The 15,047-nt window shown below is 45.7% G+C and overlaps 1 protein-coding gene across 1 annotated transcript in view; it reads left to right on the top strand.

The window, feature by feature from the left end:
• Positions 1 to 1,134: 1,134 nt before the first annotated feature.
• nrxn1a (neurexin 1a) overlaps positions 1,135 to 15,047 on the top strand; it is a 133,568-nt gene continuing 119,655 nt past the window's right edge. The window contains exons 1-4 of the mRNA XM_062517542.1: positions 1,135 to 1,467; positions 3,460 to 4,686; positions 10,753 to 10,767; positions 12,398 to 12,427. Of these exons, the coding sequence (XP_062373526.1) occupies positions 3,975 to 4,686; positions 10,753 to 10,767; positions 12,398 to 12,427 (757 nt within the window). The 5' untranslated portion in view covers positions 1,135 to 1,467; positions 3,460 to 3,974. The remainder of the gene's footprint in view (positions 1,468 to 3,459; positions 4,687 to 10,752; positions 10,768 to 12,397; positions 12,428 to 15,047) is intronic.

Genomic DNA, 15,047 nt, shown 5'->3' with positions numbered 1-15,047 from the left:
GTTAATTACTTTTACCAGTGGCAGTGTGATGTTGTTTTAAAACATTTCTAGTGGGGTGAACCAGTCAGAGCCTCAGGCCAATTTAATACAACCAGTATGCTCTTAATCTTTGAGTCTCAACTGTTTCATGGAGAGCCTTTTTACATAGATCAATTCAGATTTGTCCGAAACTAAAACATATGGGTTTAATGATGGTCCTTTCAATAGCCAGTGACGTCCTCTGGACACAGATAAAAATCCAGATAGACGTCTCAGTAGTACTTGATGAAATGTGGGCTTGTCTGATTCATTCGCCCCCATCTCAAGAGGCTTTTGTGTGTTCTCTTGCCGCCCGTCCTGACGAACGCTATTAGTCATTAGTCATGAGCAGGCCTACTTCGCACATAGAACATACAGCTCACGTCCGCAACTAATTCAAAAACCAGCACGAGCCCGGGCATCATCACCATCAAAGGGGGCACCCACCTCTCTCGCGCATTTCACTCTACAGGTAGCTATCACGGCCGGTTGGTCTGCTAAAGAAAGCATGTTTTGACATGAGAATGGGACGAGGCAATGAAGCGTTCCGTCTTTTGACGGTGCGCGTCTCTCTCTTGGGAGTTGTGTCTCACATCAACTGTCAGAGAGCCAACAAGCGAATCTTGTCGAGAGAAAATCATTCTCAGCCACCTCAGTGAATCACCTCGGTGATTAACGCACAGGCCCACAGTTTCGGATACAGTCGCGCGCTCTCCCTCTCTGTCTCTCTCTGAGTTAGCATTTTGGCATCAGCTCAGTCCTGAATTTCTGAAATAGCCTACAGTGGAGATCAAATTTTAGTATTTGATATGTCTCTGCGTAAAACCTTTTTCACCTGCCCCCCTCTACTCAAGCGGGTCTTTCCACATGACTGTAGCTAGGGCGTTGGGGGATTTTTTTCGCGGTTCTCGCTTGATTAGGTATGTTAAAGTTGGTAGGGGCGCGCTCTGCTCTCCCACTCGTTCTTTCTCCCTAAACACTGCCTCTGTCCAAGGTGCTGCAGCAGCACTCCCGCCCCGCCCATCTCCATCAGACACGTGACGCTATGTCTCCGAGAGCTGACAAGCATAGGCAAAGCTCAGTGTAGAGGCAGATCGCACCTTCTCACACTGACAAACTACGGGAGAGAAATATACATAAGCCATATATATATGGACAGCGTTGTAGATTCTTTTCAAATGCTTTCCATTTACCAGAGAAGACTTGGAGAGTGACATTTTTTGTGGCTTTAAACTTCAGTATTTCCTCAGTCTAAAATGTGTTAACCCATCGGGGTTTTCAGGGGGATCCGCATTTCAGCCGTCTCTCCCATTCCTCGCATTCTCCAGACTCCAATGCAGTGATTCTTGTATCAAAATAAAAGACGGAAAATTCGATGAGGAAGTCCACGCCAAGCTTCATCTGTTGGGCTGACCGAACAAGGGATCACGAAATGTTATTTTTCTCCAGGTAAATCTCTCTTGAAATCATACCTTCATTGTAACGACGATAAGTGGCGTTATTTCGCGCGCTGAGGTGTGTGTAAGCTTATGTGCTCTCATTCTCGTTTGATTGGCGAAGGTGAGCTGAAGCCCACGCACAAAGGATAACATGATAGAAATGTAAAATTGTAATAGCTTTTTAATGAGTAGCCTATCTTCAGAATTACATTGTATGGTGATAGCCTGCATAACGGTACGCCGTGTGCTTCGTTTCATTTCCCATGAAGTGTGAAGGGTTGCCTGTACAAGCATAATGTCTTTTTTTTTGTTAAAGAGGCGTTTTCTTTCAGGTTGAAGAGAAGATGGTTGATAATTGAGTAAGCTATGCGCATCTGAGTCATCTACTGCATTGGTCTTGACGAAAACGATTGATGTATGAATACCTTGTCTGGGCATGTAGCCTACCTCATAAACGTAGCTTCTCTGCATGGTCTGTTGGGGAGAACGAGTGAAATGTTTAGTTCATCTAACTCTGTTTACGCTGTTTTTAAATCTTGTGCATGGACTGCACCTTTATATCGTATGAAAAAATCAACTCTTTTAAACAACTGTGTGCATCAAGACCGCAGGCGTGAGACCGCCGTGTTTACAGGATTTGTGAGCTATAGGCTACGGTTAATGCATAGCTGTGTGGTGTGTTCTGGCTATGTATTTTTTTAAGCGCACCTTGTCGCACTACACGACATGTGCATAATGAACATCCTTTAGACTCAGCAGAGCTCCTGCCGAACATAAGCCCTGTCAGTAAACACGCGGGCATTAAGGCATGAAAAGATTGGTTTAGATCAGTTGACAGACAGGCCGGAGGCGAGACAACTGCGGTGTCATTAATGCTTAAGAGGGGCGAGATAAGCCCCCGCCCCGGGTAGGTTTTGGGAAGCAGTGTGAAACTATTCTTCACACGTGGGATTGGCTCTAATGCGCACTGTTATGAGGGGCTCCCAAGGCCCCTTAGGTCAGTGAAGAGGTCTAAAGGAAATTGGTCCTCTAGACGTTATAACTTCCCCTGACCAATCGTCTGAACAATGTTACAATGCGTAGATGGATAAAGCTGTTAAATGATATTTAGGTCATGGTTAGAGCTGTGAAGATTTGGATAAAATGAAATGTAATCGGGAATTAATTGTACATTTGGTGAAGGATGGGTTTCCAAAACCTGAAGCCCAGTGACTGCACTGTAACCAACATTATGTTACTGTATTGTAGGGACCAGGCTATTATGTTTAAATCAGGGCCTATAGAATATTTAAATGTGCACTTCAAATGTGGGGCTGTAGTTTGATAATTATGCTATGATCCAGCCATGCATAGGCTACAGTTTTAATATAATTATGTGCTTATAATCTGTTGCAAGTGTGTGTGTGTGTGTGTGTGTGTGTGTGTGTGTGTGTGTGTGTGTGTGTGTGTGTGTGAGAATGTGAGTGAGAAAGACTAGAGAGAGAATCTGTGTTAATGATGCCCATGCTAAAGAATTTTCAGAATTTTGACAAATGTGTGTATGCACTTTGCTTCACAAAGAACCTTTCGTAACTGCTGCTGCACTGAAACAAGCCTGTTTCTCCTACACAGACACATCAAGTGTTTGTACTGTACAGTGTTAACATAGCAATTTGTAAAGGTCACAAGACAACTCTTATGACAAAGATTCTACCCACCTAGAGTGTTTTTTTTCTGTAAGTGAGGACATGTACAGTAAGCTAGCATTCACAAGCTTCCCTTCCAATCCATTGATTAAGCTGTTGGTCACTCATCTCCTGAGTAGAGTACACATATTGTACTTCAATTAGTTACAGATAGGAACATTTTCCCCTGTTTTTTTCCCCTTCACATTGTAATCATATTTGATATGTAGGAAATGAAAACATGTTCATCTTATTTTTGGAAAAGATGAATGCAACTGCAAATTGTTCCACCTGACAGATTGAAATGTGTGAATCCCTGTTGTTTGTGTTCTTTGCAGATTGCTGATGGATAGGACCAAACGGATGTGATTAGGAGATTTGTGAGGAAGGGAGGCCCCTCTAGGGGCTGTGTCTGACAGCTGTTGTGAAGTTATGTTAGTTTCCGGCGACAGGCAACAGACAAGACAATGACTGAATTTTGCAGTAGTGCTTCTTAATGCAATTAAAATCCAGGGTAATTATACCTGGCAGTTGAGGAGATGATGGATATCCAGTATATTATCAAAGTCCCTCTGTAGCACACCTGGGTAGCCAACCACAGGCATCTTCTTTCTTGAAAGGACAATCAGACCCATCAATATTTATAGAATTTAATTCCAAAAAGGCTTTCATAACAGCACAAATCAGCCTTGGAGACTAGTTAAACTATAAGAAAAATGACATTAGGCTATGTAAAGGTAAATGTTAATGCCATGTTGATATTCTTCTAGAACTGGCAATCTAGATCTTTCTTACCTAGAATTATTTTGTAACAGGCGTCCTTTGCTGAAAAATAAGCACAAAGGTTTCAAACATGAGCTTTTCAATTGGGAGCGGTGCTCATTTGATCTGGATAGGTCTGCTGGGCTGCTGTCTGGTAGATATTGGGGCTAGTATGGAATTCACCGGGGCAGAGGGCCAGTGGGCCAGATTCCCCATGTGGAACGCCTGCTGTGAGAGCGAAATGAGTTTCAATATGAAAACCAAGAGCTCGCACGGACTTCTCATGTATTTCGATGATGAAGGATTCTGCGACTTTTTGGAACTCCTCATCCACAACGGGAGGCTAAACCTGCGCTTCTCCATCTTCTGCGCCGAGCCGGCCACTGTGCTCTCCGACACAGCGGTCAACGACAGCCGCTGGCACGCTATTACCGTGCGCAGGAACTTCAAAAACACCACGCTAGTAGTGGACCAGGAGGTAAAGATGGTGGAGGTGAAGTCAAAAAGAAGGGACATGACTGTGTTCAGTCATCTATTCCTAGGAGGTATACCCCCTGAACTGCGGTCCGTGGCACTGCGGCTTACCTCAGCAGCCATCAAAGACGTGGTGCCATTCAAAGGCTGGATAACCGATCTGAAAGTGAACGGCTCTGAGCCGGTGCTCGTGGACAGCGAGGGCGTCAACAGCGGCATTTGTGGAGCTGAGCATGTTTGCCAGCACGGAGGAGTCTGCAGCATTGTCAACGACGAGGCCATTTGTGACTGTTCGGAAACCGGATACCAAGGGAAAGATTGCAGTGAAGGTAAGATCCTTGGATTCCTCTATCAGTGTTGTGAAACATTCATGTCAATGTGTTTTAGCAGAGTTGTCTAATGGACCGTTTTTCACATGTTGGAGCATGAATATCCCAATCAGTTGAGAGCAGGCCTACTGTAAGCATCCGCATGGTCATGGGATATGATCATCATTTGCTACCTACCATGGAGGACATCTCTGTTTGACGCCATTGCTGAGCTTCTCAAACCATAGTTGTGAATACAGTCTACACAATGTATTCACCAAAATTCTGAGCTTCCTTTACCTCCTTGGTGGCCTACTTCACAGAATACTCCCGATTGTTATTTCCTATAGAGCAACAACCAGCCAGGTCTTTAAAACGGAATTCAAGAACTTGCTTTGCTTGAGGCCATACAGTTAAGCATATGGCTGTTTTAACACAGCAACTTTTGCAATTCAAATCAGCATGATGCACTAAGACTCTGGGTATGTTTATAGAGGCAGAGAAGAAGTCTGGACAAACTTAATAAATGCATATATGTCTCCAAACAGTAATACTACTACTATGTTACAGTCTACTTTTCATGTCGTTCTTCTTTCTGTACCCCTGGATTATGCATGGGAAAGGGTTATGCATGGCTTGGTTTTAAATGTAAGGAGGATACATAATCAGGAGTGTGGCTAAAATCAATCAAATACTGATCAAAGACTGATCTTCCTTTGTCTCTAACGGAGTGTTAGATTTGTATAACTCCCTCTTGTGGTCAGATGTCACTCTTTTTTCTGTCCTCTCCATCTTCTTTCTGTTCTTTGTTTTTGTCATTTTGATAATCATTTCTGTGGACTAATCTCAATGATCTTGATGTTGATAATTCTGTGTTTGGTAAGCCCTTGGCTGATGAGAGAAACTGTTGCCACAGATACAGTTGCCAGTGCAGAGACCTTCCTTTAATGTCAACGGAAGCCTATTGAAGTATTGCCATATATAGACACAGTGATATATATTTCTGGTGTGCAGTAGGAATACAATTAGAATCTTCTCATCTCCATTCCCCTGTAATCCTGTTTAACGGAACAAAGAGTGCTGATTCTGATAAGGAACGCAGCGTGTCCACATTGCTGGTGAGGGTTGTTTTTCCTAAACTGAGCCGGGTTAGGCGAGTGAGCGTGATGGGCTGTAGCAGGTAGAGGACTGTCTCTCAGGATGAGTCACGGCGCTGCCCATAAGGCCCTGGTCGTCCTCTGCGGAGTGGCTAAGATGACACATTGGTGTTTGTGGAGCAGGAGAAGCCCTTTGGCTCTCGCAGTCCCAAGTTTCACTGCAAGGTGAAGAAGTGCTCTAATTTGCGGCGGACTGGTTAAGGCCACGCACTGGTGTGTCACTGGACACTGCGGCGTGACTCATGTTTGGGGCTTCCGTGCTGGATGGAAACGTTGTTTTCATGAGGTGAGTTAGGGTACCATTTTGCTGTTGGAGCTGGTTCAGTGGAGGAATGAGATGCGTATTGAGGAGTGGGTCCTATCTGTGGGACAGTAGTTCACGACAGTGCCCCCCCCCCCCCCCCCCCCCCCCAGTAGAGAGCAGGAGTGAGGTGACCTTTGTCAGCATGTCTGCTTTTGTTTTTGTCATCTGCCTTTACACATGAGGGAAAGGAGATCCTGTAACTAAAATTGAAGGTCACAGAGCAAGACAGATAAATCTAGATGGTATCTGTTCAGAGGGTTATTCTTAACTCAAATCCGGCCAACCTAATTCTGTCTCTTTATTCTAAGGAAAATGGGAGAAAGAAATCCGGCACCCAAAAATGTGTGACGGAAAAAGAGGCCAGTTCAGACCAAGTGTCTGATGAACGCTGTCAGGGAGGAGGGGGAGCTTGTTCCATCTCCACAAAGGCGTCAGCCACCACGAGGACTAATGTTAGACGTCTCCGTAGCCGAGATGTGTGTTTTCATGCTGTGGGGATTGGCGGGTGCGGTCGGGAGAATTAAAGGCGGCCTCTCCGAGCACGCTTTGTCATTCTCCCACCAGGCAGAGAGGTAATAACCTGCTTTAGCGAGGCAGGTGCGAGCGGCCCGGCAGGGGGCAAGAGGCCCAGGGCAGCGCTGCTGTGCATGGCAAGCTGGCATGTTATGAGACTGCTTTCCTCCTTAGTGTGGGCTGTTACAGAAAACGCTGGCAAATTGTCTGAACTGGCGAGTAGCCAAGGCCTAGGGCTGGGTTGCATTCTTTGAATTGTCTAAGGGCACTGTTGGGCAGTAGTGTGTGTGGTGTTGTACGCTTAAAAGTGAACGCTTTCAATCGCTCAACAAGTCGCTCCCCAGGAAAACTAGACCACATTCACAAATGTGTGCGAATTTGTGGGCGCTTGTTCTTGTCCGCGGATTTGGATTGTTCCGGTGGTTTTGAAATGCTTTCTTCATTTAATAAAATCAGTCCGTTGATGGGAAAGTCAATTTGAAGCCAACACAATACAGGCAGAGTGCGGAGCCACGGAGGTCATTCATCTTCAGCCTTTCAACTAGTCCTTTCCATGTAATTAATTCTATTTTCCCCTGGCCTGGGTTGACAGGGAGAAGAGCTCACAATACAGTTTGGCATGATTAGTCTTAATTATGGAGGACACTTGTTATTCAGACATGGAGAGGACAGACAGAAAGCTATTATGCGTTTTGCGCGTGTGGCCATATTTTCCTTGGGTAGCGTAGCTCCGCTCCTGTGGCTATATTTAACCTCGTCCCCGTGTCCCCTGAGCATACTGTCCTGCTCTTTTGGACCCGAGTGCTGTTGCTCGTCCGGTCCTCTCTGGGGACGTGTCCACTTGTAGAGATTGGCCACTGACCTACTGATTCTTTTTCTTTTTTTATTTCAGACCCGATATTTAACGAGCACATGCCAGCCATGGGGATGATTTTACCGTTCCCTATAACTCATTAAAATTGATATTATATGTCATAGACAGTCGTTCTGCATGTTTAGCAGTTTATATAAGTCCAGCTTTGCATATCACAGACCATTAGCCAGCTCTTGCCAGTTATCCAGTGCCGATATTGAAACCATCGCCGCTCTGGAAGTGGAATATACAGCACACAGCTCTGTTGTAATTACCAATCCAATATCACTCCAGATTGAATTAGAGCTCTTAATCTTTGTGTGGATGAGATGATATAGCTTTAGCTTGCCACTCAGTATTGATCCTCAGGAGAATCATTCAGCTGGCACGGAGTGACAGAATGACAAGTTGGATCTCACAGGACTGCCAGGCACAAGGAGGCTAGATTGACATTGAATGTGTCTGAGAAAGCATGCTTTCCTTTGGGGTGAGGCATGGCTGGATCTGCCTTCCAATTAAAAGCTGGCTGCCATGATGCTGTGGTTCCTCCTGCCATTCAAACATCTCCAAATCACTTTGTCTCTGCTGCGAGCCCATTGGCGGGCGGGCTCAAAGATTAGGCTAGATCACAGGACGTTTAGCTAATCTGCCGCTACGTTGGTGAGTCCACTGAAAAGGCGCGAGTGCTTTGAAGTGTAGCATGAGCGCTAATCTTATGAGAGGCGTTTAGTTGGCCTCATGGCCACTCCATGCTTCATCCTCCACTTCCTGGACATGATCTCCCCCAGCCTCTCTATGGAGGGCAAATATTTTAGAGCGTAGCGCTGCAGCATCTTTGATGGAGAGTGTGTTATCAGGTTAGTTGCCATGACGCTGATGAGAGCAATGTGGTCCTCCAAGTCAGCATGACAGATGACACCCCTCTCTCTCCATCCTCCGCTCCTATCATTTGCACCACTCCCTCTCCCTCTCTCTCTCAGTCTTGGGAGGGGTCCTTACAATCAGGGTGTGCACAGCAAGCAGGCAGCAGAGATGGGCTCTTCACTCCACTGTAGAGATGCTGGGCAGGACAGACTGTGTTTATTCGGAAGAGTTTCAGCCATGGTTGTCTGTGTGTGTGTGTGTGTGTGTGTGTGTGTGTGTGTGTGTGTGTGCGTCTGTCTGTGTGAGTCTCTGTGTGTGTGTGTGTGTGTGTGTGTGTGTGTGTGTGTGTCCTTTTCCTCACAAACAATTCCTCATCTCCTCTCCACCACTGAGAATCAGGCAGTGTGCGACGCAGGCAGCTCAGAAAGAGACGTCAGCTCGATGAGATTCCTCATCTCCCCTCGCCCGGCGTGCTTTAGTGGGCGGCGGTGCGGAGGAAAACGCTTGACATGATCCTGATACGCCCGTCACTGCAGTGCAAACACAGACGCCACAATGCCAGGCTGGGCGTGTCAGGATAACGGGCCTTAGTGTGCATGCCTACAAAAATACCCTCCTTATGCCAGGGGTACCAACACTGCCTCATGTCACCCTAATAATCCCCTACCTGGCACAAGTCGAGACAGTTAGTCATCATCCGTATTGGGAAAGAAAAAGAACAGTCTGTCCCATCATGTACTGTAGCACAGAATTTAGCCATAACTTTGTGGTAGCTATTACCCGTATTTGTGTGCGGCCAAACTACCAATGTTTTTTTTTTGTACATTTAGAAAATGGAACACAATGGTCTTGTAATTCATACTCGAAATGTCATCAGCCACTGCAACATCAATTTTGATCCTTTCTTCCATGAGACATAACTCTTTCTATTGGTTGTTTTCTCTCATTTTCTGGTGATCCATGTTTTGGTTGGCTCTTGTCTTGTGTGGTGCATGCTCTTTGTGTTGGGTCGGGTGGTCCTGGCTGCATTGGTAAGTTCTGGGTCAATACTCTGCTCCTGATGCAATGCAGACGAGGTAGGAACATTTGAACCCATTTTACAGAAGGAAAAGAAGCACTGTGTCTGCCACTGAGATATATGCTTTGTCAAGGTGCTCCAGGATCTTCTGTCGAGAGAGGATGAGGAAAGTATTTAGAGTGTGTATGTGTGTGTGTGTGGTAAGACCAGCAGTGAGACACAAGTGAGACAGAGAGAGATAATATTCCTAATGTTATTTTCGATGTAATGCACTGTTAAAATGTCAGAACAACAAATCCTACATCCTCATTTAAACCAACTACTATAATCACCACGGTAGTTGTAATATAGCAATTTTAATATGGCCTGTTTGGTTGGTAATGTGCTTCCTCTGATTCAACTGACTGACTGCTGTTGTTCTCTTTTATTAGGTTTATGCCCCTTCTCCTGTTTAATATGATGCTTCTGAAACGCATGCATGGCTCACACCTTAATCCTATTCACACCAGACTGCCACACAATAGACTCTTAAAGAAAGAGAAGCAGTGTGAGGCCACTGACTCACATCTGATCAATGCCAGCTGTATTGGCTTGCTGTTGTAATTGTAATGTTTGCAACAGAATCCCCATCTCAGTGGCAAAATCTAGCAATGCAATATTTTCTCCTAAAGAAAGTCCTCATGAGGGTCCCTCTGAGCTGTAAGATCAATTTAACTTTGTCTCCGTATTTATTGACAAACTCAGTATCATCACTAGACACAATTAGCTGCATAAAATATTGGTAGTTTGATTTTTTTACTAGTTACAGTCCCCAAAATATGATACTTATTATGTCGCAGAAGGTTTTATCTTTGGTATAAATCCCACATGGGAATTGATAAAAAGAAAAACATTTTGTTGTGAAATAGGACATGCTTCGTGCCCATCGACCCTTCAGCCGAGTGTCAGACAAGAAGAAAATGAGTTCATTCCAATAAATGAAAACAAATTGTACTGCAGGAGAAGCACAATCAGTCCCCACCTCCCTGCCCAGCACAAGCACAACAGCACGCCTTAGCATGCCTCCCTCCCTCAGATGTTGTTCAGACACCATCACATTTTGAACTCGGGTGGATTTTGATTTCAGTAGCATAGGCTGGAGAGACATAGGCTGGAGGAGAGTTAATGATCAAACTGAGAGGAAGTCTTTGGCACAGAGAACAGCTTATCACAGGCCGAGGCCACACGCATGGGATGCTGGATTCTTTGTTCAACTATTTGTCTGACGCATGGTAACCACGGTAACCTTTTTTTTTGCAATGGGCCACTCTCCAGTCTGCATGCCTCTTAATCGATGTCTTCCTCTCTCTCTCCTCGCCTTGGCCGCATCCCTCCGAAGATGTCTATGTGGGAGGTGGGTGATTTTCCTTCCTTCTTTTTCTTCCTCTTCCTCTTTCTCCTGCTCTAGCTCTCTCTCTGTCTTTTTCTCTCTCTCTCTCTCTCTCTGTCTTTTTTTCTCTCTATCTCCTCTTTCCATTACCCCTCCACCTCCTTCTCTCTCCCTCCATGTTTCAAACTGATTCTTGTGAGGGGACTGTGTGTATGTGTCTCCCGTGGGCCTGCAGAACGGTAAGTGGGGCTCTGATGGCCAACTGGGATCCAGGTATGGAGTACAAGGTATAAAAGCTCATTTGGTTGTTGTCCTGCCTAAGCGCTTTACTGAAGGCCCGGTTGAGCACAGACCAGGTGGGAGTGAGTTTGCCCATTACCCAGGCCATTAAACTGAGCCCCGGCCGCTCCCCCATTATTTCCACAACCCAGAGGTAAAGAATGCAGCAGCAATATGCACATAGGAATATGTAACAGCCCCCCTCGTCAGAAAGGCATGGATGCACACATATGCGCACACACACACACACACACACACACACACACACACACACACAGACACTTTCACATACTGTATGCACACATATGCACATGGACACACACACACACACACACACACACACGTTTCCACATATGCACATGGACACACACACACACACACACACACACGTTTATATGCACATGGGCACACACACACACACACACACACACACACACACACAAAGACACACACATACGTGGGCAATATATGCACATATATATGTGCACACCCATGTGAACACTCTGTGTAAAACATGCAATCTAAATCTGGGACTCATACATTCAGATAGAGAAATGCTGTCGATTTCCCCTCAAATTGCATTGTGTGCTCGGGGGACAGAGGGTAAGTACCGTGGACAAATCACATTCTACAGTACGTTTCCCCTCACATTTCTCCAATGCACAGGATAGAGTCATGACAGGTAAAATACGGGTCCCATTATAATTCATTCCTCTTGAGGTCTTGTATTATTTTCATTAAAACGGGAAAAGCCATGTCGCTAAAAGAGGTGAGCAGGTAATAGGCTAGCCGCTGGAAAAATGAGATGGGCTTTGCATGAGGCTGGAGTGCAACATGAAATATAACTTGTCTTTTTTTGTTGATGTGAAACACTTGCAGCCAAAGTGGTTATTGCCGGGAGAGAAATTTATTTTAATATAGCTCGGCAGACCTAATGGGAATATTTGGTCCCGTTATACCTGTTAAAATGATTATCCCATTACAGAATGTGTTATTTTTGTCTGTCCTGATGATTCTGTAACACTTTTTAGGGGAGGGGAGGTTATGATAAGCTAGCACGTCTGTGGGCACCTAGACACCTAACAACAGTAATCACTGTCTCTCTACTTTAATTTCGCTCTAAATTTTTCTGCTTCATGTGACAGGCAAAGCATTGCAACCATCTAGGTTGAGAAAATGCTTTATTTTGAGAAACTCAAACTCCCATAAACCTCCTCTCTCCTCCTGCCTCTGCTCCCCCACTCCCTCCCCACACCTCAGTGCTGTGGGCATCACCGACTCCGGTGATGTCTGTGTGTCAGTGAGACCAAAACAAAACACCCCCTTTCCCATGATCCCTTTCTTTGTGCTGACTGTGCTCTTGTTTTCCTTCAAGGTCTTGCGCACCTGATGATGGCCGACCAAGGTATGGGTTTGCTTTCCTTTTCTTCCATAACCCCTCTTTGCCTCCATCATACGCCTCCATGCCTCTATCCTTCCTTCCCTCCTCTCCTCCCCCTCCCTCCCTCCCCCTGGTCCTCCTCATCTCTCCCCTCTCACCGCTGGTAGTAATGTCCCCGGGGAGCTGCTTTCTTTCCGACTTGGTGCTGATGAGTCGATGGATGGTTTGGTCTCTATCCTTTTATGGTTTTTTTGATTTCCTCCCTTCTTCAGACGGCTTCTTTCATGCCCTTCGATCAAATGTCTTTCTGTTTGTTTGTTTGTTTGTTTGCTTTTCTCTGTGTGTTCCTGTCATCTGCTGTTGAACGTCTCCGCTCTCGTGTCTCTTTGTGCTCGTGTTGAGGGAAGTATGTCTCACGCCGGTGGAGTTGGATTGGCGCAGGGTTTGCTCTCGGGGAGACTATTTGCCTCGTCCGTGTGTTTGTGTCCTTTCCTCCATTTTGTGCTCTCCACCTTTTTCCCCATTCATATTCTAGCATGCCCCTCTCCTCTCCTCTGCTCTCCTCTGCTCTCCTCTGCTCTGCTCGCTCCTTACCACTCTGGCCAGTGCATGGTGTGGGTAATGAGACAGCTTGACATTTCCTTACTCTTTTAATCTTACATAAGGTCACAACTCTCACTGTTGCCTCTTTCCTCTTCTTTGTGTGCTCCTTCTCTCTCTGTCTCTCTGGAAATTCTCCTCTGGAACACACACTGTGTCTATACCATAGGTAAAAGTAAAGGTACTTATATGTTTTCCTTTATTCCTTTAACATATATAACTGTACGCTTGCCATGTATATTCCTGTTTCTTTGGCTTTATACATGTGTTTGTGCCTTATGTGCTGATGGTCAATTGATTCTGTGGTTTACCTAAAACATGGGAGAGGAGGACTGGCTAAAGGTAGGTGGGTCTCCCTGGAGATATGAACGCTGGGTTTGACGTCAGTTGTCCAAGTTCTTCTGCTAACACCAGTATTCCACTGTACATTTGATTATGCAGTTGAGACCACTAGTCATCTTCTAAATTGGAATCTTTCCTTGTGTGTTTAATGGTTCTGAGTTGGCTCCCAAGCCTCCAGAAAAGGGAACACCCTCTCACAACAGCAGGTTAATTAGATCACACCAATCTGCCAGGGGACTTAAATCACATGATGAGAATTTCCATGTTTCCGTAGGGCTGGATGCTTTTTTTTTACCTGCCAGGTGCATCTTTCCTCAGATTGCAATAAAAAAACACACTGTGAAATTAAGGTGTTAAGCATTTTACTCTTTAAATTGAATTTGCAGTTCACAAATAGTGAAGTTAGTGTTACATGCACAGTGCACACTGTTGATGTTCCAATGGGGTTTATATGATGGTGCGGTGCGATGCGGCCAGCTTGTCTCACACAAAAAGGTAAGAGCATCACACCACATGAGTTTCCCATGACAACCATTCGCCTCTGCTTGTCACCGCGGCAATGCTCAGGGGAGCTGCGGCTCACTGGGCTGCGCCTCGCTGCTCTCGCCTCGCTCATACCGCTGGCCACCGGAGCCCCGAGACCCAGGTGAGTGCACGCCTGCTCCTCTCTCTCTCTCTCTCTCTCTCTCTCTCTCTCTCTCTCTCTCTCTCTCTCTCTCTCTCTCTCTCTCTCTCTCTTTTCTTTCTGTGGCCACCTGCATTCCTGTGTCCATCTTTCGGGCCCCCTCCCCCCTCACCCTCCCCACGGCAGACACTGCACATCGCATGCTCTCTGCACACAGCCCCCATGCTGCACAGTGTGGGCCTCTGTCTGGCCCACTTCTCACTTCTTACAGTACATGTGTACATTGTGAGGGGAGGGCACCAAGGTTGTTGGGGAGCAGGTAGGTGCTGTGTATTTCATTCAGTGTCCAGGATTTGTGTGTGTGTGTGTGTGTGTGTGTGTGTGTGTGTGTGTGTGTGTGTGTGTGTGTGTGTGTGTGTGTGTGTGTGTGTGTGTGTGTGTGTGTGTGTGTGTGTGTGTGTGTGTGTGTGTGTGTGTTTTGGGGGTAGACTGAGAGATTTGCCTTGTCTGTCTTTCTGTGTCCTCTACTGCCCTTATGTGTCCTTATGAGAGCATGTCATCCCTGTGTTCTCAGGAGATGTTCTCAGAGATGTGTGTTTTTTTCTTTCGTTTATTTGTTTGTTTGTTTGTTTTTGGTCTCCATTCTTCACAGAGGAGTTGGTTTCATATGTCTCTCTACATGGAGTGAAATGGTCCATGTACCGCGTGACCGTACCACTTCAGTTCCATCCAATGAATTCGTTTCACCTTCAGAGTAGATTTATCTTTGTGATTGTGTGTGAGTGTGTGTGTGAGCGCGCGCGCGCGTGTGTGTGTGCGTGCGTGTGTGTGTCTGAGAGACATGTGTGATTTACTTTCATCTTAGTGTTAATGAAGAAAACATACTTTTTCCATAACGAGGTAATAGATGCAAATGAGTTGCCGCTCACATTTAGTAAACGTTTGAAGCTCATTTCTCACATTGGGGAGAAGAGGTGCTGCTGAAATCACGAGCAGTTAAATAGATGTGCATTACTTAATCCCCCCTCAGCTTTCACGCAGCCTGGCAGAGAGCATGCTTGCCCTAAAGCTGACAGA

Source organism: Sardina pilchardus, chromosome 17 (genome assembly GCF_963854185.1).
Source record: "Sardina pilchardus chromosome 17, fSarPil1.1, whole genome shotgun sequence".
NCBI classification, from domain to species: Eukaryota; Metazoa; Chordata; class Actinopteri; order Clupeiformes; family Clupeidae; genus Sardina; species Sardina pilchardus.
This window is presented reverse-complemented; position numbering and strand designations above follow the sequence as displayed.